Source organism: Mustela erminea, chromosome 10 (assembly GCF_009829155.1).
Source record: "Mustela erminea isolate mMusErm1 chromosome 10, mMusErm1.Pri, whole genome shotgun sequence".
Classification (NCBI taxonomy): Eukaryota; Metazoa; Chordata; class Mammalia; order Carnivora; family Mustelidae; genus Mustela; species Mustela erminea.
Genome location: NC_045623.1, coordinates 5,113,690 through 5,141,137, shown reverse-complemented (window position 1 = coordinate 5,141,137; position 27,448 = coordinate 5,113,690). Strand labels below are relative to the sequence as shown.

At 48.2% G+C, this 27,448-nt stretch overlaps 4 protein-coding genes across 13 annotated transcripts in view; 2 read left to right on the top strand and 2 right to left on the bottom strand.

The window, feature by feature from the left end:
• The window catches only part of RNF115 (ring finger protein 115), a 71,626-nt gene extending 70,410 nt beyond the window's left edge, over positions 1-1,216 (bottom strand). The window contains exon 1 of the mRNA XM_032360780.1: positions 895-1,216. Coding sequence (XP_032216671.1) covers positions 895-996 — 102 coding nt within the window. The 5' untranslated portion in view covers positions 997-1,216. The remainder of the gene's footprint in view (positions 1-894) is intronic.
• A 156-nt stretch (positions 1,217-1,372) lies between these two features.
• On the top strand, positions 1,373-10,534 carry POLR3C (RNA polymerase III subunit C). 4 transcript variants are annotated; one of them, XM_032360777.1, is made up of 16 exons: positions 1,400-1,486; positions 1,966-2,088; positions 2,422-2,627; positions 2,923-3,178; positions 3,289-3,474; positions 4,636-4,724; positions 5,256-5,360; positions 5,476-5,586; positions 6,898-6,978; positions 7,225-7,276; positions 7,627-7,687; positions 8,142-8,292; positions 9,099-9,200; positions 9,323-9,372; positions 9,789-9,938; positions 10,364-10,534. In XM_032360777.1, the coding sequence occupies exons 3-16, from the start codon at positions 2,481-2,483 to the stop codon at positions 10,443-10,445; spliced, it is 1,623 nt and encodes a 540-aa protein (XP_032216668.1). In that variant the 5' UTR covers positions 1,400-1,486; positions 1,966-2,088; positions 2,422-2,480; the 3' UTR covers positions 10,446-10,534. The 4 variants fall into 4 exon arrangements, with proteins under 4 accessions (XP_032216669.1, XP_032216667.1, XP_032216670.1 ...); XM_032360778.1 differs by lacking the exon at positions 1,966-2,088 and having other exon boundaries at positions 1,373-1,486; positions 5,494-5,586; XM_032360776.1 differs by lacking the exon at positions 1,966-2,088 and having other exon boundaries at positions 1,373-1,486.
• A 156-nt stretch (positions 10,535-10,690) lies between these two features.
• Positions 10,691-17,558, top strand: NUDT17 (nudix hydrolase 17). Of its 6 annotated transcripts, XM_032301736.1 has the most exons (8): positions 10,691-12,796; positions 12,968-13,154; positions 13,402-13,427; positions 13,562-13,654; positions 13,921-14,019; positions 14,242-14,378; positions 14,760-14,912; positions 17,447-17,558. In XM_032301736.1, exons 1-8 carry the CDS (start codon positions 12,605-12,607, stop codon positions 17,448-17,450), a joined length of 891 nt encoding a protein of 296 aa, XP_032157627.1. In that variant the 5' UTR covers positions 10,691-12,604; the 3' UTR covers positions 17,451-17,558. The 6 variants fall into 6 exon arrangements, 5 of the variants coding, with proteins under 5 accessions (XP_032157627.1, XP_032157624.1, XP_032157625.1 ...); XR_004276072.1 differs by having other exon boundaries at positions 10,691-13,154; positions 14,765-14,912; XM_032301733.1 differs by having other exon boundaries at positions 10,691-13,154.
• On the bottom strand, positions 15,129-25,742 carry PIAS3 (protein inhibitor of activated STAT 3). Of its 2 annotated transcripts, none has more exons than XM_032301732.1 (14): positions 25,462-25,742; positions 22,199-22,616; positions 21,960-22,044; positions 21,706-21,756; positions 21,355-21,445; positions 20,698-20,832; positions 20,396-20,501; positions 19,451-19,524; positions 19,156-19,316; positions 17,683-17,816; positions 17,434-17,602; positions 17,134-17,267; positions 16,906-16,943; positions 15,129-16,283 (listed from the first exon to the last, which is right to left on the bottom strand). In XM_032301732.1, exons 2-14 carry the CDS (start codon positions 22,611-22,613, stop codon positions 16,017-16,019), a joined length of 1,860 nt encoding a protein of 619 aa, XP_032157623.1. In that variant the 5' UTR covers positions 22,614-22,616; positions 25,462-25,742; the 3' UTR covers positions 15,129-16,016. The 2 variants fall into 2 exon arrangements, with proteins under 2 accessions (XP_032157623.1, XP_032157622.1); XM_032301731.1 differs by lacking the exon at positions 25,462-25,742 and adding an exon at positions 24,753-24,886.
• Positions 25,743-27,448: the final 1,706 nt, after the last annotated feature.

The following is a 27,448-nucleotide window of genomic DNA, read 5'->3' as shown; positions in this document are numbered from 1 at the left end:
TCTTCACAACGGTAGCACCACCTCTCCAGGGACTAACAGACAACCTGGCAGAAACTGGTAAAAACCAATTTTATGGCAAGGATCCAGTCCCCAGCATTCTGGCCTGGATCTTTTTATTACGTGAAGAGACAGAACCCAGGAAGGGCAGGTAAGGGAGGTAATGTTAAAGACACTGGCAGAAGGACAACCAAAACAACCAAGTTGCACCAGTATGTCCTGCCTTCTTCCTAAACCCATTTCCTTCAATAGTAACAGGGAGCACAGGCACTCTGCAAGTCGTTAGTATACTTGTTTTCACTTTCACAAGAACCCTAGAAACCACGGAAGAGCAAATCCTCCTCACCTCCCTACAGTTATCTTCCAACCCTCTCTTTCTCTTTCTTCTTTCCTTCCCTAGAGACAACCGGACAGGGACAATCTTCAGCAATCCGCTATTTGGCTCCACTGGGGATGGGGGAGGGGGATCTAGATAAAAGTGGAAGAGGCCTTAGGGGAAGGTGAGAAGCAATTGAAGAGAAAGAGTATCGAGAGGGGGAAAGGGAGGTCAACGTGGGAAGGAGACATGGTGAAAAAAAATGAAAGAAAACTCAGGGGAGAGTTGTCAGAGAACTTGCTAGGAAAGACAAAAAGATGGAGGGGGATAGGTAAAGGGCGGTAAGGGAGTGAGGGGCAGGTGGAACATCAGAAGTGGGGGAAGTGGGCTGGGCGGGAGTTCCGGAATCAGGGCCGGGACGCCCGGGATTTGGGGCCAGCGACCAGAAAAGTGAGCAGAGGATATCAGGGAGACGGGTGTCAGAGAAATCAGAGCTGTGCGAGAACCTGAAGACCCATTCGGGGACTTCGGGGCAAAAAATCAACGCGGATACCTAAGCGCAGAGGGCACGGGGCTCTTACCGGTAGTTTGGGGCTGACCTCGCCCTTGCAAAAGTGGCAGAAAAACCGGTGCGCGGCAACAGCGGCGCCTGCGCCCGCCCCGGCCGCCGAGGCCTCCGCCATCTTTCTCTTCCGCCGCGGCTGTCCGAGAGGGCAGCGGCCGGTCCCTTGTCAGGCCGCTACCACCCGCCTGCGGTAGCCGCCTTGGCCGCCGCCGCTTCCTCAGCCTGGCCGACCGCCCCAGAGCCCGCGTCGGTCACGTGAGCCCGCCGGGCCCAGCGAGCCGGCGGCGCGGACGGCGACCCCGCGGCCCGCCTCCCAGCACCAAAGAGGCGCAGGAAGGAGAGTCCGCCCGCCGCAGCCCGCCCGCCGGCTCTTCAGACAGCGGCTCGCAGGTCCTCCAGCCTTCCAGCGAGAAGAAAGAAAGAGCGTCACCGGAAACCACCGAAACTCCGGGGTAGAGCGGCCCGCGTTGTTCCTCTTTACCTCCTTCCGGGCTGTCCGTCTTTCTGCGAGAAAGGGCCGTGGGCTCCCCCTCTGCACCGGCGGCCCGCGGGAGCCGTAAGTAGCCGCCGTGGGCGACTCGGCAGCATCAGATTGCATTGACCCAGAGGTTAGTGGAAAAAGCTACCTGGACGAAGCGGCCCTGTCTCTGGACGAAGGGACCAAGTCTGGAACGGGGACCTGCGTGAAGGGAGTGAACAGCCAGGAGCTAAGCTCCTTGGAAGTGCTTTTCCGGGATGGCACAGGGTCTGGGGATGCTTCCCCAAAGACGTGTGGTTGGGAATATTGAGCTGAGAGGCAGAGACTTGGCCTCTGGGGATTTGGGCAAATAAATGAACAAACCGATGATTGGGAGCACTTGGGATAATAAGGAAATAATTATACTGTATAGTCAACTGTGTCTGTTTCTGTTTGTGTCTGCTTTTTGAAGGAGTAGGAATTTTAGAATTAAATACTGCCCTTCAGACAACATACTTCATCTCCTATTTGAAACACCCAGTTGAGAAGCTTTCCTTTACCTCATTTTCTTTTTCTAAGTTGTCATTTTCTTCATGGACTGGGAGTGACACTACCTGTTCATTCCCATAGGGCTGTGAACAGTGGCCTTAAGTCTTACAATCAGTGAAGTATAGAATCTAAAGTCTATGACATCGCAAAACCATTTACACCCAATTTTTAAGGAAAATTAGAATCATACGTAATCCCATAAAGGTAAATTTGGCATATAATCTTCCAGTCTTTTTTTCTATGTATATGTACTTTTTTTTGTAATAATTGAATTTTCCTCTACATTTTGCTTTCTAATCTATTTCTTTCACTTAATGAACAATTTTCTGTGCTCATACGTATTATACTTTAAGTGGTGGCTAGTATTCCACCGTGTGGGTATGCCATCATTTATTGAATTAACTCCTTATTGTTAGACATTAGGTTGTTTCTAGTTTATCACTATAATGAGAATAACGTGACATTTTTATTATTTTCTTGAGACAGAGTATCTAAAATGAAATTTTAAAAATTTCTAATGTCAAAATTGCCCTCCAGAAAACACGTGAATTTACACTCAGCAGCTTTACTTCCAGCATAAGAGACTCCTCAGTACAATGACTCAAGCAGAAATTAAACTTTGTTCTTTGTTGCTGCAAGAGCATTTTGGAGAGATTGTAGAAAAAATTGGAGTCCACCTAATCAGAACAGGCAGCCAGCCACTGAGAGTAATTGCCCACGACACAGGAACATCGCTGGATCAGGTATGTGTGGGTGACATTAATTTGCTTTCATTCATTTTTTTTTTTTGAGAATTTATTTATTTTTTTGAGAGAGAGAGGGAGATTGAGAGGGAGAAGCTGACTCCCCGCTGAGCAGAGAGCCTGATGTTGGACTCAATCCCAGGACCCTGAGATCATGACCTGAGCCAAAGGCTTAACAACTGAGCCACCCAGGCACCCCAGCCATCTCTGAATACTTAGTAAACTGTTGGACAAAAATTGACAACAAAAATGAGCTGTGTCTTTAGATCTTTTGTCTCTTTTGGGTCCTATCTAGGTGAAAAAAGCCCTTTGTGTGCTCATCCAGCATAACCTGGTGATATATCAAGTGCACAAACGTGGTGTAGTGGAGTATGAAGCCCAGTGCAGCCGTGTGTTGCGAATGCTTAGGTATCCCCGGTATATCTATACCGCCAAAACACTGTATAGCGACACTGGAGAGCTCATTGTGGAGGAGCTGCTACTGAATGGCAAAATGACAATGTCAGCTGTTGTGAAGAAAGTGGCAGACCGACTCACAGAGACTATGGAGGGTCAGTAGCATATCCATAGCTGTTAGCAAAAGTGTAGATTGGCTGGCTGCAGGACTGGACCCTCAGCTAACTTAAGCCGTCTCATCGGCCTCTTTCCTCCTATTGTACAGATGGCAAGACCATGGACTATGCTGAGGTATCAAACACATTTATGCGACTAGCAGACACACACTTCGTACAGCGTTGCCCCTGGGTGCCTGCCACTGAGAATTCAGACCCGGGTCCACTGCCACCTGCCCCCATTCTTGTCATCAGTGAAAAGGACATGTACCTGGTTCCTAAACTTAGTTTGATTGGTAAGGAATTTTGACCCATGGGACTGTGACTTGCCCTAGTTGTGGATTCTTCCTCAATAATTGTTAAATGAATGAATGAATCAGTTATCACAAATTTACCCTGTGCTAGATACTCAAGTCTCTGTCCTTTTGGGGCTTAAGTCTAATACGAAAGACTTTGATTAATCAAATAACCACGTGAGTACTATGGAGGAAAAGTATGAGGTGTTTTTTTTGTTTTTTTTTTTCTTTTTAAAGATTTTCTTTATTCATTCATGAGAGATAGGCAGGGTTAAGGGGAGGCAGAGGCAGAGGGAGAAGAAGGCTCCCTGCGGTACAGGGAGCCCGATGCATGACCCTGGGATCAGGACCTGAGGTGAAGACAGATGCTTAACCGACAGCCACCCAGGCAAAAGAATGAGATGTTATGAAAATATTTAACAGGGGACTAGATTTGTCGGAGTTTAGAGCGCATGTTTTTTTGAGAAAGTAGCATTTGAGCTAAGATTTTAAACTAACCAGTGAAATAATGTATGAAGGGGTACAGAGGATAAACATTTTTGGCAAAAGTGCAGTGAGAAAAAAAAATTGGATAGTTGAGGAAGTAAAATATGGGTTAATGTAGTTAAGGGACAGTGAGCTAAGAGAGCCATGTGATAAGGATAGAAAGGCAGGGGCTAGATCATGCAGGACCTCATACAGTGTCTGTTCTTTATCCTAAGAGCAAAGGAAAACCACTAAAGGATTTAAAGGACATGACATGATCTAATTTGTATTTTTAAAAGATTTTCCTGCTTGCAGAAAGGATGGGGTAGAGGTAAAATATTGACAAACCCAGTGAAAAATTAGATACAGAAAGGTGAAGGGGACAGAAGTGCCAAGAATGACTCTGTGTCTGACTTGCATGTGGAGGAGGATGGTCCTCCTCCTCTCACTGAAAGGAAGTATTTGGAGCAGGAGCAGTTTGAGGGAGAAAGTTAGTACTTTATTTTTTGCATATGTTGAGCTTCAAATGACTTCATCATTGCCTTGAATTTCTTGTAGCTCCTCAGCCTCCCTAGCAACATTAACCTAGAGGCAGCTGGAGATGTCTTGGGATGGAGGGACACCTGCTCTGAGGTTCAGTGATTTTCTATCTTCATATGAGATGTAACCCAGCTGTTCATCTGTTTTATTTGGCAGGGAAGGGTAAAAGGAGAAGATCATCTGATGAAGATGCTACTGGGGAGCCAAAAGCCAAGAGATCAAAACATAGCACAGATAACAAAGAGGTAACAGGACTAGGAGTCCTCACCCTGAGGCAAGGCAGAAAGAGCACCTAGATAACAAGCCCCAAGAGAGTTCACAAGGTTGAGAAGTAGTAAGATTATGAACGTCATTAAATATTGACAAAGAATAAACAAAGTGTAAACTCCATTGCTGTCTCCCTTCTGAGGCTTAACTTACTTCAGTCATTGGACAGAGGCAGCATCTTATGCCAAAAAAAGGCCTTCTGTTTTCTCTCTCTGAAATAAGAGGCAAGGTCATGTGCTGAGAGCAAGAAGAGAGGGGTAAATGGGAAACTTTAGGATACTAGAGAAGAGTTCAGATAGAGAAAGATTATAAGTGAGTTTAGAGAATCTCTATTTGGATATTGTGAATTTGTCTTGTCAAGGCACTAATCCACATGACTAAATGATTTTTTTCTATTCCATGTAATTGCTACTAAGAAATAGTGAGCAGTTAAATCCAAGCTCCTTACCAGAAAACTCACCACATACACTGTGTCTGAATGTTTCCCTCTAATCCTTTTCTCCTCCCAGCCCATTCCAGATGATGGGATTTATTGGCAGGCCAACCTTGACAGATTCCACCAGCACTTCCGTGACCAAGCCATTGTCAGCGCAGTTGCCAACAGGATGGACCAGGTGATACCTAAGTGGGTGGGACGGTGGCCTGAATCAGTAACATTCACTTATTTGCCAGATATGGCCATTGGCATATAGCCAGAGCCATCACAGCAGAGTGAATTCTGAATTGCAGTTCACTTTTCAAACCCAGACCAGCAGCGAGATCGTGCGGACTATGCTTCGGATGAGTGAGATTACCACTCCCTCTGCTGCCCCCTTCACCCAGCCATTGTCTTCCAATGAGGTGATTTTCATGTTCTTGTAGTACTAGTCTGACAGACTATTGGATATTTTAATTCTTATACACAGAGCCTGGGATGAGGTTGAGATCTGAGCCTTTGAAAGAGTTTTTATTGTTTGAGGTGAGACAAGGATTTTCTTCAGGTGGTAGGTACTGAAATATTTGGACTCAGGGATCCATCCTTTAAGAACCTAAACCATTCACTTGGTCAAAGTAAAGCTATTCCTAATTGTTCTAAGAATCCACTGTTTGAAATCTGAGAAATTTTGTTGGTGCTCAAAACATTATTTGGCCACTTATATTTGTTTTGTTCAGTGTACTTATTTTGCGTATTTTAAATTTGTTTTTAGTATGTGTGTTTCTTAAAACATGAATACTTAATGTATCAAATACATTTTATTTATATTCTATTTAATTACATTTACCCATATTAAATATAGTTATATTTTCACTTTATAAAATGGAAGTATTTTAGAGTATAAATAGTATTTATACTTTATAGTATTTTTTAAAATTTTAAACATTATTAAACAAAAATTTGAGGCTTCTTTTCTTTCAGCAAAAGTAATTACATGACCTACATAGAAATGTATAATATTTGTTAAGTTGTAGCCCCTAAACTTTTAGGAATGGTGGGCATGTTCTGTATCTTATTGTGGGTGGTAGTTACATGGGTATATGTAATTGTCAACAGTCATCAGACTGAACCTCTAAAATCTGGGCTTGTTATTGTATGTAACATACCTCAGTTTAAATATGTATGTAATTTTGTGTGATCCCAGCCCAGCCCTGGGTATTCTTGTTCATAGTTTGATACCTATATTTATTCAGACCTTTTTTTTAATGTGGCTATATGTATATTTTTTAAAGTAGTTGTATGTATTTTTTATGTAGTTATATGTATATTTAACTTTTATGTAGTTATATGTATATTTTTTAGCAAAAAAATTTATGTAGTTATATGCATTTTTTTAGCAAAAAAAATAGGATTATACTCTATAAACTGTTCTAAGGTTGCTTTTTTCATATGACAGTGTATCGAAGCCTTCTTTTTCATGTCAGTATATATATGTAGATCTCATTTCTTATGGCAGTTTCATGTTCCATTTAGTGGCCATGCTGTACTCTATTTTAATTAGTTCCTTATTATTGTACATTTGAATTGTTTCTCGTTTTTTACTCTTAGAAACAATATCGCTGTATATTTGGACATATTTATACTTATGATATCTGAAATTAAAACATCTTTATTTCAATAATGTCAGCAATTCTAAGTTTCCAAACCCATTTTCACCATCTCTTTTTGCTCCATAGATCTTCAGATCCCTACCTGTTGGCTATAACATCTCTAAACAAGTTCTTGATCAGTATCTCACTCTGCTGGCAGATGATCCAGTAAGTCTGTTTTTTCTTTTCTCCTGCTGTGTTTACAATTTATTTCTGCCACTGAAACCTGTTATCCTTCTTCTGTAGCCTCATTTTCTACCTACCTAGCTCAGATAGTTTCTCTACCATCATCTGATAGGAAGGCTACCTGCTATAGACTCTTGGCCAGATTTGCTCCTTTGGAAATAGAATCACTGGACTTTCCATTCAGTTAACACTCTTTGTGTCTCTCTGTTTTTGTTTTTGTTTTAATAGCTAGAGTTTGTTGGAAAGTCTGGCGACAGTGGTGGAGGAATGTATGTCATCAGTATCCTTACCCATTATTTCCTTATAGTCAGGCAGCCTGAACTATGAAGGGGAATGGTGACTTAATGCAAAAAAGATTAGATAATATTCAGTAGACTAAATAAGTCAGATAATTGAACTAATACATTGATGATAAAGAAGTAAAAAGGACTTTTAATTAGCCAAATTTTAGTTAAACAAAAGCCTGACTTAAATCCTAGTAAATTGAGTTATTGAAATACTTACATACCATAAATGAGACCAATGTGAAAAACAAAATAGCATTTCAATTTTGAATTAGAGATGTAGGATTAAAACTAAGATCACAGTGACCAGGCCAAAACATTATTGACCTTAATGCTCTGCATGAAGACTTGCATAAAGCTCTCGGATCCCTAGCCACAGCCACTCTGGAGTCTGTCGTACAGGAGAGGTAAGATGGTCACCCTGCTCAGGGGTGGGGTCAGACACTTCCTTTCCACACTTTATTTGAATAAGCAATTTGATCATTATGTAGGCACCCAGTATTCACACTTCTTGGTGCATTTTGCCCATTTTTCCACTGGATTGCTACAGATCCCATCCACTACTGTTCTTCACTCTAAATACCCTACTGCCTAATTCCTAATGATGCCATTTAACCAGGCTTCTGAAAGCCTTTACTTAAAATGCAGGAACTCAGGTACTCAGGTGAGTCAGCAGTTGGTAACTCCCATCGTGATTAGCAGTATCATTAACTATCTGTGAAGTTGTAAAAGAAATCCCTGATCACTGTTCCTCTCTCTGGTCCTGGCTCCATGGATACAGAGCAACCGCCATTTGTGACTAGTAGCTAAAACTAATCTGTGTCATGCCATTTGCCTTCTTTAGTCTTTATTCCTTCCCAGGTTTGGGTCTCGCTGTGCCAGAATATTCCGTCTAGTTTTGCAAAAGAAACACCTGGAACAGAAGCAGGTAGAAGACTTTGCAATGATTCCAGCAAAGGAGGCAAAGGATATGCTTTACAAAATGCTCTCGGGAAATTTCATATCACTCCAGGTAACCAGTGGCATAACAGTCCCCAACCAAGGGAGCTAGCTGAGGGTGAAAGAAACTTCTGAGGCAAACATCCTGAACCCAAGCAAACTCTGTTTCCAACTCTGAGATAGGAAAAGGAGAAAAAAAAAAAAAGAATTATAGAGACATAGCAAGGACTTGAAAGAGAACTGGGAAACTTTAAGTAGCCTGGTTAAAAAGAGGCACAGCCATGAAATCACCCAGAATTGCCCTTTTTCCTTAGTTCTTAGTCCTTACGATTTGTCCTTTCCTCAGCCCTTAAGTCTATTATAGATGAAATCTGCCAGTGGTTTATATTGGGTCCTCACGATGTGCACAGCCATGTAGTATGCCCTATGAGGGAACAGACAGTGGATCTGGGAGTCAGAATCATAGTTCTGCCTCTGATTCAGTTAACGCTGCCTACCATCATTTTCTCCTCAGTAAAATGATATAAAGAATAATATTATTTGATATGATATGATATATGATAATAACAATGATAAAAAGAATACTATGATATAAAGAATAATATGATTTGTCCTAAAGATCAAATATGATCAACGTGACACATAAGCATTGCTCAGAAAATGTTAATTGCCTTCTCTTTCTTCCTCACTGAGGATGCCTACAGTCAAATAGAAAAAGCTCTCCATGTGGCTGATTTTGCCACAGATGCTGAATGACTGGGGAAGAGGAAAGTATAAGTGAAAGAGAGAGCTGAGTTGCTCTGAATGGGACAGGTGTTTACTTTGCCATTTCTGAAGAACAGTGTGATTTCTCTTCTCTTTCTTTCTATGGAAAAATAGGAAATTCCCAAAACGCCAGACCATGCCCCATCCAGGACCTTCTATTTATATACCGTGAACATCCTGTCAGCTGCCCGAATGTTGCTGCACAGATGCTACAAGGTGATTTCTTCTGGACCCTCTCCCCATTCCCTCCACACAGATAAGGCTCACCCTCATGCCCCCTTTAGCCATTTTACTTGAGCTACTAAATAGAACCATGTGCATTTCTTCTCTCCCCTCAGAGCATAGCCAACTTGATAGAAAGGAGACAATTTGAAACCAAAGAGAACAAGTGAGTAGCATTTTCAGTTGAGTAATTAACATTTTTCAAGGTCAAAGTCTTGAAGGGGAATATCCTATAGAAATAAGAACCAAGAGAGACAATAACAAATCTAGTTGCATTGAATTATTGGCTTAGGTTGACATAAATCATACATTATTCTAAACTGTTATGATATAACCCCAGTGAAATAATTTTGCAGTTTAAATTTATAGGAAATGTACAAATTGGCATTAAACTTTAAGTGCAAATGAGAGGCAGTAAGAGTTTCAGGAGCAAAGTCATATTTCTAGTTAAACTTGTAAAAACTATCTTTGGAAGGTGGCAATATCCATTTTGACCAGGAACATGGGAGAAGAAGGAGTTATGCCAAAATGGTAAAAGAATCAACAAGAGGGACATGCCTCAGAGCTGTGTTTGTCTGACAGGCGTCTACTAGAAAAGTCTCAGAGGGTGGAAGCCATTATCGCATCTATGCAGGCTACAGGTGCAGAGGAGGCACAGCTCCAAGAAATAGAGGAGATGATCACAGCTCCTGAACGCCAGCAGCTAGAAACCCTGAAGCGTAATGTCAACAAGTAAGCATCATAAATCTCCAACCTATGTTTCAAAATACCTTCCAGACAAGTCCACCTCAACACCCCGTTACCCTTCCAACCTCACCCAAGCAAACCTAAACGCACCCTCTTCTTCACCAGTTCAGTTGGCAGAATTTAATCTACCTGTTTTCCCAGGCTTAAAAACTCTAAAAGCATTTCAGCTTCTACTGCCTTTTCGCACACTCTTGTTCACCAAGTCTGTTGATTTAACTTCAATAATGTGTCTCAAATCTGGCCTTTCATCTTGGTCCTCATGCAGGCCTTTATCACTTCTTTCCTGGACTTTTACAGTCACCTCCCCCTTCAAACCATCTCTTAAAATGCCCTCAGTGCCATTCTCCATGGCCTCTGATCTTAAATAATGAATGTTCAGTCTGTGTAAATGCTTTCACTTTTTCACTCAGGTTGGATGCCAGTGAAATCCAAGTGGATGAAACCATCTTCCTACTGGAGTCATATATTGAGAGCACCATGAAGAGGCAATGACCCAGAAGAAGAGCCTTTCTCAAAAAATCTGGGGCGGTTGGAAGGAAAAATAAAGGAGGTGACTGATGCATTCTCTGCAGTGAGATACATTGCAAATTCCTTTTTTTTTTTTAATTTATTTGAGAGGGAAAGTGAGCAAGTGTGTGCACATGAGAGAGAGAAGGAAGGAGTAGGAATGAGCAGGAGAAGAGGGAGAAGCATACTCTCTACTGAGCAGGAGCCCAGCATGGGGTTTGATCCTGGGATCATGACCTGAGCCGAAAGCAGTTGCCCAACCGACCGAGCCACCCAGGTGCCCCCATTGCCGATTCTTACATTGAAATGCCCTCTCTATCTCTACTGCCCAGAAAACATCAGAAAGAGTTTGACATGTTTTTTGAAGTTTGCTGATCCTGTATTATCCTCATCATTGTATTCTCCACTCATCAGATCTCATTGGGAGAAAGGACCTCAAGTCAACTAGATTAATCATCTGTTAGATGCATTAAGTTAAGCCAAGCCTGTGTTTGAATATCCATGGCAGTGGAAGAAACTTCTTCTTAAGCAGTTCATTCTGTTCTCAAAAGGCTACCCCTAGTCTTTATTTTGTTAAGTTGTAATCACACACACACACACACACACACACACACACACACACAGTGTAGGGAATATGAAAGATACCCACACAGAGGGAAGTAAAAGCTATTTTCAGGACTAGCAGGTTCTGAAAGATACCTAGATTGGCCCCAGCATTCACACTGAATCTACAGATAAAATACAACTTGCCAGCTCCAGGCTTCTAGCACATCTGAAACCGTGTATGTAAGACTTAGCACAATGCCTGGCATACGGTAAGGACTCAAGAAGTCATTGCCTTCCTCTTCTTCGTGGTTTCTTAAAAGCAGCAATTCTAAGTTTTCTTTCTTAGTGACGTGGGTAGGTAATTAACCTACCTGATGTAATTTGTCCCAGCAGCTTCAGTTCATTTAAAGCAGGTAGGTGCTATTACAGTCTCTTCAGTTTCCTCTTCAGTGTCCATTCTCTCTAATTCATTAAGATTAATGAATTTAATTGTTCGATCAAGTGCCAATTAACTGCTAGCCATTATACTGGATATAATATACCAGGATCAATAAGTTGCTGTCTCTGCCTTCAAGCCACTCACCATTCTTTACTGAGCAACTGTTACGTGCCCAGGAGTGGGCTAGGCTTTAGGGATACAAAGATGAATAAGCCTTATACACACAGCCTAGTGGGAGGAGACAAATACAAGGAAATACTGGGTGGGGCTCTAGCAGAAAAGTACTGTATACAGAGAGGCAAGAGGGAAAAGGGTCAAGAAAGAAAGCAATCGCAGAGAAAGTGATAATCTGTCTTGTGAAAGAAGAGGATTTGCCAGGTAGGAGGGGGAAAGGGTCCCAGAAGGAAGCAGAGCCTGGTTCCAGGAAGAAGTGCAAATAGGATATAACCAGAAAACAGGGCCTTAGTCCTGCCAGCATTGAGGCTGGACAGCCCACAGGAGCAAGGGGGATTGAGGGTGAGGGGGTCCTCAATATACTGTGCTTAGTAGTTTATCTTCTAAGCAGTTGGAAGCAAGATGATGAGATCTGTTTGAGAAAGATCACTCTGGAAGCACCCTAGAGAATGAACTGGTAGGGGAAGGACTATTTGGAGATGTGCAGTAGTATCTCTGGCAGAATATGAGTAAAGCTAGGACTAGAACAATGGAGGCTAGAGAGCAAGACATCCGAGAAATTTTAAGGAGAATCTGCTGCACTGGGTTGCCATATGAGTGAGAAGAAAGAGAGGGGAGGGGAAAAGAATGTTTCCTGGGTGTCTGGTCAAGACACTAATTCGAGGTGACACCTACTACAGCAGATCGGTGTATAGAGCTACAGAGGGGTGCTTAAGTATACACAGCCTGTGGCTGGTGGGAGGGAACATGTGAGTTGAGAAATCATCCAGTCTGAATCACTCTCCTAAAGAGAAGAGGGAGGAAAAAGAGGAGCCGAGGAATTAGAGGCTTTCTTCTTTGTCATTTACTAGCATTGCACCCTTGGCTCCTCCCCAAGGCTTCTGCCTAAATTTCCCCGGCTTCTCTCCGACCCGGCCCAACACTCGGGGCGGCGCCGCTGGGCCAGCAGAGGGCGCCAGGCGGACCGCAGCCCAGAAGCCGCGTTATGGCCGCCTCGCGGGTGCTGCTGCTCCTGTCCGGGCGCCCTGTGTCGCCGAGCTTCGTGCAGAGTGTGTGTCGCCTCCTGGGCGCCGGGCCAGGGTTCGGGCCGTGGCCCACGCACTGCGGCTTCAAGCGAGGACGACTCGTCCTCTCGGACCGGCCATTCCCAGGCGCTTCGACCACGCTTCCGCTCCAGGTCGGGAGAAAGGGGAGCGGGGTGGGGGGCAGGAGTGGGGTGTGGAGCTGGCGCCGGAGGCCAGGCTCCATCAGACTCGACCTCTTCCCCCATCGCGCGGCGTTGCCCAATTTTTGCTCGGCTTCTGAAGCCTTAAACCAAACGGCCACCTACCCCCCGCACCCCCACCAGCGACCCCCTTTCTGCCCTTTTGTGGCACTGGACCAGCAGCAGCTCAGGGCTCGGGGGTCTGAGCTGCCCACGAATCGAGGTGTGGATCTGGGTGTGGCCGTCATTCTGCAGTCCAGCGACCAGACTGTCTTATTAACCCGAAGGACAAGCACCCTCAGCCTTTCTCCCAACCTCTGGGTACCCCCAGGTGAGTGCCCTGAGAACAGAATTCCAAGTTCAGGAAGAAAGTGGCCCTTCACCAATAGTGCTAATCCCAGTCTCAGGAAGACAGGCCAGCCTACAAATATGGTGAGTCCCCTTTTCACAAGGAGTTGCAATGGCATCTACACCGACTGGAGGAGAGGGGTAGTATAGTGTGGGGGTGGGGGATGATAGGGGGGTGGTTCCTGACCAAGACCATCACCACTTAACTATTGGTCCCACTGTTGTTGCAGGTGGGCACGTGGAACTTGATGAAGAGGTAACCAATCAGCTAACCCGACCTTTACTGGAGGCCCTGAAACCAGAGACCTCTGGCTGGGGCTGCCTTGGGTGTGGGCTGAGGGAGGGGCAAACAAAGGACTTGAAGGAGACCTGTGCAATTCTCATTTCCAGCTGTTGGACGGAGGGCTCCGAGAGCTTTGGGAGGAGAGTGGATTGCAGCTGCCCCAGGACCAGTTCTCTTGGGTCCCTCTGGGGTTATGGGAGGTGAGACAGGAACCTGGAAGAAGTCCCTTCCTTATTTAACCAAGAGCCCTCAACAACTTTGAACCCACCAAAGCCAAAGAACAGCCCTACACGTGCCTGGGCCAGAGGAGAAATGATTAACTGTGGGTGGATGGTTTGTAGTCTCCAAACCCACAATCCCCACCTATGTCCCTTCTGCACCATCTCTACCCTCTACTTCTTCAGCTATATTTACAAAGTCTCAAAAAGAATTAGGAAGTTCTCATTTTTGCTGTATTCTCTCCTAGTCTGCCTACCCTCCAAGGCTGAGCTGGGGTCTCCCCAAATACCATCACATCATTCTCTATCTTCTCGTGGTCTCCCAGGAGTCACAGCAGCAGCTGCAGGTAGGGCTGACAGTGCAGGAAGGAAATGGGGGCTTGAGACCCAAGCAGACTAATTCCGTGACCGGGGTGGGGGGGGGGGTCAGAGATACTCAAGAAATCCAGTAGCCTCCCCCCCTTGCCCCTGTCCCAAGTCTCTCCCCATTCCACTTGTGGGTAGGCCACAGTCAAGAACAGGCCTCCTAAGAGAGGCCACGGCTAAGGGGATCTAACTATCTGGCCTAGGCCCGGATCCAACCAAACCCAAATGAAGTGAGCGCCTTTATGTGGCTGGGACCAGATGTAGCAGCTGCAGTGGCCACTATGGAAGATGATACAGAAACATCCAGGCATCTCCCCCAGGAGCTACCACCCTCCATCCTGTAAGAGCTTTGGCCTGACCCTCCAACACACCAACACATACTTGAATAGTCCCACCTCTTTCCCCTCCTCAGGGGGATTTTGTGTCCTGGGGGACATTTAGGGAGTGGGCTGGTCAGCTGATGATGAAGGGGGCACATGATACCAAAGACACTGTCCATCCAACTCCAGGGGTTCCTGCTTCAGCTGGCTAGCACTGACCACTGGGTTTGAGTCCCATTCCCCCAAAGGGGCAAGTCACTTAACCCCCCTTGAACCTGCTCCTTTCGGTAAATGAGGGGAACACCCACCCACCCCTTTCCTCCTGTGGCTGGGAGGGTTCCATAGAAGAGGGCTAAGCCACTGACAGGAGCACAGCCCAAACAGGAGCCATCATTATGCAGTATAGTAGAACTAAAGGAGGATGGAGGAGCTCGACCCCTGGCCTTGCCCGTGTCCACACTGCTGCGGACAACCCCAACCACAGCTGAAGGAAAAGAGAGGGTCAGCTCTGGGACGAAGTTTGCCCTTAGGCTCTGGCTGCAACATCTGGGCAGGTAAGGGCTCTGCGACATTGGGCTGAATGCTCTATGAAAGAGAGGAAGGAAGAACAAATGCTCCCAGAACTCCTCAGTGGGACACCCCTCCCATGTGAAAGTAGGCCCAGGGTCTGCAAGGAAGCATAGAACATGGGCCTCCTCCCCGCAAACCAGGGCTCTGGAAATGGAAGTGCATAATTCCCCTGGCCCCAGCCCACCTCCAAGACACTCACAGACATTCACAACCTTTATTATGGGTAAGAACTTTGCTACAACTTTGAGAATAAAAAGTAAAATTACAACATAGGCCCTAGGCCCTGGAGGAGCCTGAAAACGGAGAATGGGGAGAGCATGAGGTCTTCCCACCTCCCAGAAAAGGTGCAGAATGAGCCAGACCTAACCATGGGGCCATGGGCCTTTTGAAGCTCATGGCCCAAGCTGGTCAGCATATGAAACATTGTGAACTTAAATATATAAATAGAGAGAGACCGAGGCAACAGGCCAGGCCCTGCTCCCAAAGCCCTGGGGATCAGAGCTAAGGCCTTATGTCCTCCTCAGTCATACTGGGAAGTAGGAAGCAGGGGAAATCATCTTTGGAGTATTTTGGTTTTTCTTGTTTATGTACAAAAAAATCTACAACCCAAAATAGAGTTCTCTGTCCCTATGTCTGCCTGTCTGTCTGACCAAAGAGAACGGAATGGACATGAAGAGACAATGGATGTGGGGAAGGAACAGAACCATAGGTTTGGGGAAGAGAGGGCATCTAGGGGACAAGAGAAAGGCCCTTTCCCCATGACGCTCCAGCCAATTCGGCCCCTCCCCCAACTCACACCCCAACCCATGTGCCTCCCACTGCCTAGGTTAACTTACCCAAAGGAATGTGCCAGCCATCTAAAGAACATTTCCAAAAATAGAACCCAAATGTCCTTAAAAAGAGGTTAAATATTAACCCTTTGGGTGCTGGCCTTGTTAGGCAGAGAGAAGGCCAAAATCAGGTATCCATGAAGGTCTTTCTGACCTTGGGCCAAAGCCCCATGATGGGTCAGAGTAGCCAGGAGTCTGGACTCCACAGAGTATTTGCTCAGTGTTGGGAGGCAGTGAAGTTTCCATCGTCCAGGGGACTCAGTCCAGGGAAATGATGTCTGACCGGCAGCCAGTCAAAGAGGGACCTGAGGATAGGGGTCCTCCAGGCCCCTCCCTCAAGGCCCCCCCAGGGGCCACAATGCTACTGACACGGCCAGGAGGGGGTGCTGGAGTGGTGCTGCGGTGAGAGCTCCCCAATGTGGGGGCTAGTGGGCCCAGGAAGTGGGAAGGGGTCCCTCGGTACTGGAAGAAGTGGCCAAGGGCATCCTGTTCATCTAGCGAGGTGATGACGGAGGGACCATAGTGCTGGGAGGAATCAAGGGCACAGTTTAAGATTTTCTCCTGACTTCACCCGCCTCCCAGTCACTCATCTCAGAAATATCCTGGGATAAATCAACCCCTTGGATCCCCAAATAGCCTCTGAGAAGCAGGGGAGACTCTCTTTCCCCCACTTCCCCACCCCACCCATGCCCTGCCCCTATTCCCTGCCTTGAGACAGCCCTTCCAGCTTGCTAGGTTTTTGGCCTTGTGGACGTCTGAAATGCACGGAATGTCCCTCTGGGGCAGGCACAGCACTCAAGTACACATGACTGTGTGTGTGTGTGTGTGTGTGTGTGTGTGTGTGTGGCAGGGGGTGAGGGCAGTAAGGGGGTGGTTGGAGGGAGAGCAGTTGGGGGCAGAATTTTAAAAACTCAAGACAGAACAGTAACAGGAGATCAAAGAAGACATGGGTGAGAATCCGAAGAAGCACAGGTAGGGTCTAGTAGGGAAATAAACTGCCCAGCCCCTGTCTCCCAGCCCCTGCCTTTCCTCACAGAGAAGCAGATTTAGGTCTCAAGGGAAAAGGGGGGTGAGGGGGGCAGGGCATCAGTGCCTAGAAAGGAATCTTCAGAGATCTGATAGCTTCATGGGAGAAGAGACCACTTACCTGACTTTCAGTCTGGAGGAAAGAAAACAAATCTAAACCTGGTAAGAAAAGAAAAATCAGAATCAATCTCCTGTCTGACCCCTCCATGGCCAAAAAAATCCCCAAAGAAGTCCCTTGGATTATAGCCTTGGCAAGAGAGCCAGAAGTCTTTGAAAAGGAACAGGGGTTCTGATCTCGTTTGGGGGCAGCTGTAGCAAGGAACAGCCCACCTTGTGATCAGTGTCCTACCTTGGATATCAGCCCCCAGTGGGAAAGCAGGTGGGTACTCATGTAGTGGGAGACTGGATAGGAAATCCCCGCCCAGTGTGCCCATAGCAGGGCTCCGTAGCACCGAAGATGGCTGGTGACCAGATGTCAGGACTCTGTGAGGAAAGAGGAAGAGCTGAGGCAGCCAGCGAACCACGGATGCCCTTACCCAGCTCAGCCTCCTGAGTCCCCTCTCTGCCCTAGGGTTTGTCCAGTGATCAGAAGGCATTCCTGACTTCTTCCTCTGCCTCTCTGCCGTGGACTCAGCCTATTTCCTCATACCCTTTGCTTCCAGGTAGTGCTGGGATGGCAGCTGAGGTGACAGGACAGTGCTTTTTGGTCGGGGGCAGGTCCTCCTCATCTGACGAACTCTCTATTGTCAAGTCAATAACTTCAACTTTCTTCTTATTCTCCGATGGATTGCCCTCTTGGACTGGGCTGTACTGGAGGCCTGCGGGTGGTAAGAGGACTGTGTCTCAGAGACGAAGCCATCCAAGATGTAGTTCAGCTGGGGGACAGGGGGTCACTCACCATCCAGCCCATACCCTGGCGGGGGGCAAACCTCAGATGCCTCCTTCTTGGGTTTCATTGGGCACCAGGATCCATCTTCCATGAACTGGATCTCATCACAATCCGAACAGGAATTAAGTATCTCCATGAATAAGCTGGGGGAAGGGGAGAGATGGGAATTCATGGGGCTGGGAGATGGCTGGGAACAGTAACCGGGGAGTTCTGGGACTCACCTTCCTGAACCTCAGGAACTGAGGTTTCCTTGTCTGTATTCACTCTACTAACTCTTGAGTTGTCGGAATCAAATAAAGTAAGGTAATATAAAAGAGATTTGCCAACTTTAAATGCTTAATTTTCCAAACATTCTAAGCACACGTTTCATGTGGTACTTGCAACAAGACAAAAGGAGCAAAGATACCGAACTCTATAAACCATCTCAAAGAGGGCACTGGGAACGAGAATTGTCATTTAGGCTCTGGACGAGGGTTAGGATTAGCTAGATCAGTATAACCAGGCCCTCAGAAGAACTTTTTTGCCATTGTCAATGAAAGGTCAGGTAGTTGTTCTAGGAGATATATTTTATCAGTTCAATGCACTGACTCTGCCACTTAGTAACACTGAGAACTTTGAGCAAGATAATCTCTCTAGGCCTCAGCTTCCTCACCTGTAATGACCATACCCATCTCACAAGGTTAATTATAAGGATTCAATGCGATGAGGCATGCAAAGTTCGCAGCATGATGCCTAATGCTTTAAATCCTCAATGTTGGAAATATATACAGTTGACAATGAACAACATGGGGATTAAGAGCACTGACCCCACATAATCAAAAATCCATGGATGGGGTGCCTAGGTGGCGCAGGCAGTTGAGCATCCTACTCTTGGTTTCTGTTCGAGTTGTGATCTCAGGATCATGAGATCGAGCCCCATGTCAGGCTCCACTTTGGGCACAGAGCTTGCTTAATATTCTCTCTCGCCTGCCTCACAAGCACATGTGCGCTCTCTCTCTCTCTCTCTATCTCTCATAAGTAAATAAATAAATCTTTTTTTTTTTAAGTCTTTACTATTTAAAAAAAAATTCATGGATAACTTTTGACTCCCCCCAAAACTTAAATAACAACAGCCTACGGTTGACCAAAAGCCTTACCAATATCATCAACAATCAACACACATTTTGTATGTTATGTGTATCATATACTGCGTTCTTATAATAGGGTAAGCTAGACAAAAGAAAAATATTAAGAAAATCATAAAGAAGAGGAAATAAATTTATATGTGCTGTGCTGTATTGAAAAAAAAAATCTGTGTAAAGTGGACCTACACTGTTGAAGGGTCAACAGTATATTATAAAGGTAAAAAATTATACCTATACATATAAAGGGATTGATAGGTGAAAAGCTGGGGTTCATGGGAGGGGAAGGAAGGTCTCTCCATATATAGATGGGGGGGTTGCTAGTGGAGGTCCTAGGTAAGAGGAAGCAGAGTGGCCCTACCCATCAATGATAAGAGATTCATAAGGAGCCTTCTTGTCACACACAGGACATGTCCATGTTGGCTTCTTCTCATTCATCTGTAGATAAAGGGCAGCATCGAAGCTCTGCAGGTGGGCGCAGGTGAGGGCCCGACAAGGGACTGTCAGGCGCATCTTCCCTAGCTGAGAAGAGAGGAGTTCTCTGGTCAGAGTCCCCACATCCCAGGAGGCCTTACTCTGGTCGCCCTAGGAGCCCTCATCTGGGCCCAGAGTTTAATCCAGCTCCCCCTCCCCCTTCTCATCTCCCTTGTACCCACCGGGCACATGAGTGACACCCGGAGACTCGTAGTGGCCACCTCACTGTCCGGGTCAGCGGTCAGTTTCTCCTTGACTGAAACAAGAATGAGGCCAGAGCCACGGGGTCAGCAAAGCTGGAGATGAAGCCCAGGAGGCGGTGAGGCCAGAAGCAGACGACTCTGGCTGAGAGGCAGCCACGCAGAGTGCCTTTGGGGGCTGGGGGGATGTCACATGAAGACTGGCTGTGAGGGAGAGTTCCCCGTCCCTAAAGATGCTTAAACACAGCTGTGGGACACTGGGACAGAGATGACTTAAAGGTAACTGAAGCATCACAAGAGGGTTAGATCAGAGGATCCTTTTTCTTCATTTTTTATTTTTTATTTTTTTAAAGATTTTTATTTATTTGACAGGGAAATACATAGCAAGAGAGGGAACAGAAGCAGGGGCAGTGGGAGAGGGAGAAGCAGGCTTCCCACTAAGCAGGGATCCCAGGACACTGGGATCATGACCTGAACCAAAGGCAGATGCTTAATGACTAAGCCACCCAGGCACCCAGATCAGAGGACCCCTAAGACTCTTGCCAGTCTAGGAGCGCCTGGGAGGCTCAGTGGCTCAGCGGGGAGTCTGCTTCTCTCTCTGCCCCTCACCCCACTCGTGCTCTCTCATTCTCAAATAAATAAATAAAATCTTTTTAAAAACAAGCTTCCAGTCTAAAGAAGCTGGAAGCAGGGTCTATGAGGTGCAAAGCAGATGTATAATTGAGAACGCAAGGGTGTCCCTCAGTGCCTGAGATTGGGCTGACTTCTCAACAACAAAGACTGGTAAGGGGCTAGGGGTAGGGTTGGATTCGTGTGTGATGTGAGGTGTACTGTCACAAGAGGGGGATGGGTCTGACCATAAAGGCTGGAGGACCAGGAAGACTCAGATCCAGATCAGGGGGGAAAAAGGGGCAGGGTGTTACTCACTCAGTGCCCGAGAATGGTCTGGGTTCCGGATACCCTTTGCTCTGAGTTTCTGTAGAAGGGTCCCCGCAGTCAGCTGCCTCACCAGGTACACAGACAAGGAGTAGTTCTACATGGAGGGAGGGGAGGCGAGGCAATTAGCCTCTGTTCTGCACATCACCACCACCTTCCCAACCCTCTGTCCCAGGAGGACCACAGACAGTGGGTCTGGGCAGAGGAAGATGTTTTCCCCAACTCCGACACTGGATGCTGTTCCCCTCACACCCTGCAGGCTTCTCTAGGTTCCCTGCCCCAGCCCTGCTCACCCGTCCAAATTCAGATGACCAGTTGACCACGATGGTGTTGGGAACTGTGGCCGAGAGACGAGCCAGAGGTGTGATGTTGATCGGGCGGCTAGGCCTCTTGGGCTCAGCCCCATTCTTGGTAGGGGGAAGGTAACCCTGGGGAAGGCAGACATGGGTCAAGACACTTTTATCTCAAGTTACTCACTTCCTGGAGGGAAGACCAGCTCGCTCAGTGACCAAGAACATGGGGGCCCATTCAGTGACTCGCAAAACTACAGAACTATCGAGGGTTGTGGGGGGGGGGGGTTCGTTCCTGGGGACAAAGGAGAGCTTATTCATTGACCAGGGAAACAGAAACCTACTTCCTGAGTTCCTGAGGAGGGAAGAACAGGGATGCCCCACTTCTTCCAACTCTTAGCTCTGAGGTCATCACTTCAGAGAAGTCTTTCCTCAACCTCTGGATTGAACTAATGTGCCTCTTTGGGTTCTGACAGAACCCTTTGTGCATCAGCCCTATCTCAGTATTCTTGAGATTGTGTTAATCCCTTAGTGAACGGACAACCTATGACATACCCAGGCACTGTGCTAGGCATGGCTCCTTTGTAATAGGTTTGCACTGAACATTTAAGAACTGAAAGAGGGAAGGGGTCGTGGCCAGAAGAAGGGAAGAGGATTTACCGGCAGGGGGCACAGTTTCCCATTGACCTTGACAAAGAGGTTGGGGGGAAAATAATCCTCCTGGGGACAGCTGGTCTCACAGAGACAGAACCTGGTAAGAGAGAAGAAAGGATGAGAGGGTGGGGGAGGTGGTTTCTTCTTTCTGGTGGAAAGGCAGGGAATCTCTGAAGGTCCGTCAGAGATGTCTGCACCTGCAGCCCTTAGCACCCGATGAGTCCCAGGGTTGGGATGGACGTGACAGAGCAGCGCTGTCTCCTAGCCGTGTCCAGCACACCCTGATGGCATTCCCTCCACCAGCCCCCACGCCCCGCCCCGCAGAGCCCAACAGGGAAGGGAGGAGGATCAACTCACCTTAGCTGCACCTGTATAGTATAGTCACATTTGGCTCCTGGGAGAACCTCTCTGTGACAGGGAAGGAGAGGGAGACGTGTCAGGATATGGCCCCCAGAGGACAGGGCTGAGAAGAGACGCACAAGAGAATGAGACAAAGCAGATGCAGGAAGATGGGGACAAGCAGGAGAGCAAGACGGAAGAGAAGAGAGTCGGAGAAGAGAGTCCAGGGTTCACCACCCTGGGATGAGGTAGGAGGGCTGGGAGATAGGTACCTGGATGTGAGAATCTGCTGCACCTGCTGGGGCGTGAGGGCAAAGGTAAAGTGTGCCTCTTCGAACCGCTGGCTAGAAGTGGATGCTGAGAACACAAAGGGGCAGTTATTCCTGAGCCTGAGACAGGCAGCCACAGATGCTGCCCCCAACCTAGGCCACTGATCCCACAGGACTAAAGTCTAAGAAAGGCTTGGGTGAGAGGTATGGATGCAGGAAACCTGAGGAAGACAGAGCCATACCAAGGGTGGTGGGCCGGATGAGCTCCGCATAGACTTCATAGAAGGGCAACGGTTTCATGGTGACATCAGGGTGCACAGGCTGGGGCAGAGTGGAGTGCATGTCCACTTCACGCTTGGGGCCCAGCAGGGTGCCAGGGGCCAAGAGGGCTGGGGGAATGGGAGCTAGAGGACCTGGGGAGCCGACAGGAGGGGTTCCAGGGGGCAGAGAGAGAAGAGAGAGATCAGAGGGCCCCAGAGTCTTCCGGGGAAAGCGTCGGCGGTAAAGCTCTTTGATCTTCATCTGGACACTGGGGGCACAGCTGGACTTGAGGAGGTGCAGGGCCTTGGCCAGGAGCTCGTGCTTCCGTCCACTCTTGTTCCGGCCAGCAAAGCCGAGCAGCACCTGAAGCTCAGACACCCGGAAGCTCATCACCATATGCTGTGGAGAACAGAGACACTCAAGAATACTGCCAAGGAGGGGTGCATGGGTGGCTCAGTGGGTTAAGCCGCTGCCTTCAGCTCAGGTCATGATCCCAGGGTCCTGGGATCAAACCCTGCATCGGGCTCTCTGCTCAGCGGGGAGCCTGCTTCCTCCTCTCTCTCTGCCTGCCTCTCTGCCTGCTTGTGATCTCTCTCTGTCAAATAAATAAATAAAATCTTAAAAAAAAAAAAAAAAAAGAATACTGCCAAGGAGGCTGGGGCTGAGCTACCAAGTAGGCAGTGTCCCTTCCCCACACCCCTCCCCAGGGGCACTCATCAGAAAGACCTTCTGCAGCCAATGGATGACTGCCACACAGTCCATCTAGCCAAAGGGACATCTCAGTCCCATTTCAGGAACCTTCAGGTCAACCATACCACTAGCCCCCCAGAGCTTGAGGAACTCTAACTCCCCATGCCTGTAGGTCAGCCAGGTGGAGCAGAGTGCAGACAGCAAGCCAGCCATAGGCACACCAATGGGTCCTCTACGGCCTACCTCCATCCCTGCCTTGAGCCTGGCAGCTTCTTTAAGCTGCTTATCTCCTCTCCTGTTCTTTCTCAGACTCTCATACCCATCCCAGCCTCTTGGGAAGAGCATAGGAGACAGGGAGAAGGAGGGGGAGAAAAGGATTCAGGCCAGAGAGCCCCACGGCACACCCCTCCCAACACTTCAAGCTACCTCAGCTATTTTCCCCAAGCCTCTGAAGCATTTGTGGCCAGGGTTTTCAAGTCAGGGTTCAATACTTGTAACTCCCCCCAAATCCTTTCTAAGCATCATTTACATGAACACCCCTCCCTTGGTCCTGTTTTTCTGGGAGGCAAAGGACCAAAACTTGGGGCAAAGAGGTTAACAGTAAATCACCGAGTCCAGGCCACCCTCTTGTTTATCTGTTTACTCCATCTGCCAGGAACTAATATCCTGTTTCTCTCCTACATAGAGAAAATAAATGATTCTCCCCCTCCACAGCGGTGGAAGAGGAGAGGGCAAAGCTCTAAGCAGATGGGTGGATGAGGAGAAAGCGTGGGGCCTCTGAGCCAGGGTGCAGAACTGCAAGTTCTCCTAAAGGCAGCTGGGCCCAGTGACTAGACCTCAAGCCCACCAAGGGCTATGGCTCCATTTCAAAAAACAGAACAAAGCCAGGAGGCAGGGGGATGAACCCAGCGGTTCAAGGTTCTGTGAGATGTCCTCAGATATGGTTACCCTCAATACTGTCTGGAAGTAGGAGGGCACCAAAAACTCTCTCCTCAAAGGACACCCTTCTGTGAATCTCTGGGAGACCCTGTCATGGGCAGGCCTTGCTAGCCCTCCACAATTTGCCCCGTCAAAGGAGGTTTTATGGCTTTGGGCCCCTTTTGAGGAACGTGATGAAAAACTTGGTTCTTCCATCTTTCTCCCACCCTTATTTCCTCTGTCCTGTTTTTATTTCTCCCTTAGCTTTATCAAGAACCTCCCCCTTTCTATCCCATAGTTTCGCACTCCTCGGTCTCTGCCCAAAGACACCGATTCACTAAGGCAGCACCTTCCTCAGAGCCTCCAGGATGCTTCTGCCCCACCCCTCGATCTAGCCGCCCGCACAGCCCCGCCCCCTAGATCTCAGCCGCCTACTGGTACTTCCCAAGGCTCTGATCCCAACAGCAGCCCCAAAGCTTCCATCCTCTCAGCTGCATCTCCCCAGGAGCCTTCCATACAGCTGCCCCCCAGTCCCATCCCCACATCCGCCCCCTACTGTGGCATCTCTTGGCATCGATCAACTCGCCCCCTACGCCTCTACAGCAGCTTTTACCCCTGGCCCTCCTCCTCCATCTGCCCCAACTACCAAATCCAACTTCTACCCCCGCGTCCCCGCCCCCTGCGCCTCGGCCCCCAACAGCTGCAATTCCCCTCGGCCCCACCCCTACATCTGCCCCGCGGCCCCGCCCCCGGAGACCCGCCGCAGCCCGGTCCTCGCCCACAGCCACTTGGCTCCCACCCCCTGCAGCTAGTCTCCGCCACGTCTCCAGACCCCACCCGAGCCCTCAGCACCCAGTCTCGGTCGCTTCCCTGACTCGGCGTACCGCCGGGCTCAGTCCAGATGGGGATGGGGGAGGGGGCCGGTACCTTTAATTCGCCCAGCTCCGCCATCTTGAGACATCGCAGGCGCCCGAGCCCGAGCCCGAGCTCAGGCCCAGGGACCGGCGCACAACTCTCCACCCCAGCGCCGGCCGCAAATGCCGCCTGCTCCGCCCCGTCCGGCCCCCTACACCTCCCCTTCCCGGCCCCGCCCGCCCGGCTCCGGACAGGCCCCAGCCTCAGCCCCTCCCTCCACCGCCGGACCCAGCCACTGCACGTCTTTGGCCTCGGTGCAAGACCGGAGGGAGCGTAGCCCGAAAGACCGCGGGGTTCCCGGGGGTAACGAAGAGGAGGCGGACCCGAAGTGCCTGGGGGAGGGGGCTTTGCCACGCCAGAGCTGGGAGGAGATGAGCTTTTAGGGAGCCAAAGATACTTGAAATATGGAGGGAAAGTATCGAGAACTGCTAAATTTTAAGAGATATGGGGGAGGGGCGGCGGAGTTGGAGCGAATACCGTCATCTCTTCTACAAGTTTAACCAGCTAAAGTCAAGAGTTCTACCAACTCGGGAAATACCTGAGATCTGAATCATTTCAGAGAAGCTATGGAGTTGTGAATAGTTCATTTCTAGACGGCTGTTCTCAATCCTACGTCCCCCCAAGCCCCCCCCCCCCACCACCAGCTACGGTGTTGCTCGTGGTCCCGCGGTAGGACTCAAACTCGACAGCAAAAAAGTTTGGTGCGATGAGCGGGACTTACCAGCACAGTTGCACGGAGCGGGGAGGGAGCTCGGGAGGCTCGGAGGGTGGACTGGGGAGGTGGGGGGAGGGGGCCCAGCGCCGCTCCCGCTGTCTACAAGGCTGGAGGTCGGTCCGGCAGCTGGACGCTGCAGCCGCAGCTCCGCCCGGACGGGAGCTCCGCCCGGCCCAGCGCTGGGGCTGGGGCCGCCCCCTCCGGGGTGAGCCCGCCAGGACCGCGGCGACTGAGGGAGGGGGCGGAGTCTGAGGCGGGAGAGGGAGGGATTCGGAGCCGCGAGCGGAGAGATTAACTCCTCGAGTGAGCGGGTCAGGAGGGAGGACGTTCTTGGATCTCATCATTCTCGCTCTTGCTCCGACCCCTAGTGCTAGTGTACCCGCCTGGGGTGGAGTCCTGCTGCAAATGTGGCCGGATGGACGGGGATCTGCCCGCAGATGGAGGTTCCTACTTGAAATGAGGCTCTTCTGCCTGGGAGAAAGCCTGGGCTTCGAGAATCCAAAGTGTACCTAAGCGCCAACTCTACCTGTGGTCCCCCATCCTCCTACCCCAAATAGAACGTCACCAGAGACCCCACGCCTTTGGTGTAGCTGAAGGTGAACAGAGGGGGGTGGTTTTCTTACCCTCAATATTCATCTTTCTGCTCCCCTCTGAACTGCCTGCTCTTCTTCCAAAGCCTTTGACCTTCCAGAGACCCCTTTCTCAACCAAGCTCATCACTCACATGCAGGTACCATGAAAACACCAATTTTAGGGCCGTTTACCCAACCTACCTACTGGAAAAACTCATAGCATTTTATAGTTAGTGGCTGGGACAGAAGCAATAATGTCATTTGTTCAACAAACATTAGAATGCTGTTCAGAGATTGTTAGGTGCTGAGGACATAAAAAGCCTTGCAGGAGCTCTCTATCTAGCAGCGGCAACAAGACAGTTAAACCTGTAATTGTCATAAAAATAATCATAAATAATATGAATAACCCTCTCATTTAGCTTAAACCTTCAGTATAATCCTTCCCATGAGACCCCTTCCAAGCCGCAAGAATGAAGGTACCAGCCCGGCAATACCCCCAGGTACCTGCTGAATTGGACCATGCCCAGTTACTCTGTGGCTTGTATCCCTGGGGAAGATCTGCACCTTCCCCTGACACTCAGGTTCTTTCCCTGATGCTTTGCTTCCAGCAATGGTGGGACTTAAAGCTAAATTCAAGCTAAGTATTCAGTTCTAAAACCCAACTGTCTTCATCAGGCCCCGAGCTTTTGTTCTGTTCAGACCTCTAGGTCCAAAGTTACTATGGATTAGTTTTTATCTTCTAGAATTTTCAGTGATTGGAGAGGAGGAGGATAGAGAGGATTTTTTTTTTAAAGGGGGGAGTATTCTCTGGAGTGATAGACATGTTCATTACCTTGATTGTGTGATGGTTTTATGGGTATACACATGTGTCAAAACTTATCAAAGTACTTGCAGTTTATTGAATGTCAATTATCATAACTCATTAAAGCTGTAAAAATGTAAAAGAAAAAAAGTAAACCTCACCTTGAATCTTAGTGGTTTCATAAAGGAGGGATAAAGAAGGGATCTCCTTTAATAGTTAATTTGAGTTTATAAGTTCCAGCACCCCTCCAGGATAACATAAAGTAGGAAACAGGGTGCCTGAATTTGATCCTGTATCCCAGCTTGGCAAGGACAAGAATTTTTTCTGTGATGCTCACTCTCTATCCCCAGTGCCTGGCCCATAGTAGACTCGTTCAATGTCAGTTTAATGAAGGGATAAAGGAGGGAAACTACAAATCAGGACCATGTTCTGATTGGAGGCATTCAAAGATACAGTCTGACCCCATCGTGGGACCACGCTTCACTTACACTCACCCATATACTCTTATATCTGAAGCCTGAGGAACAAGGAAGAGAAAAAGGAGTAGGAAGTACCTACCTAAGTCCCATTGGACAGACAGCCTAGGAGGAATGGGGAGAACAGTAGGACTAGAGTTACTT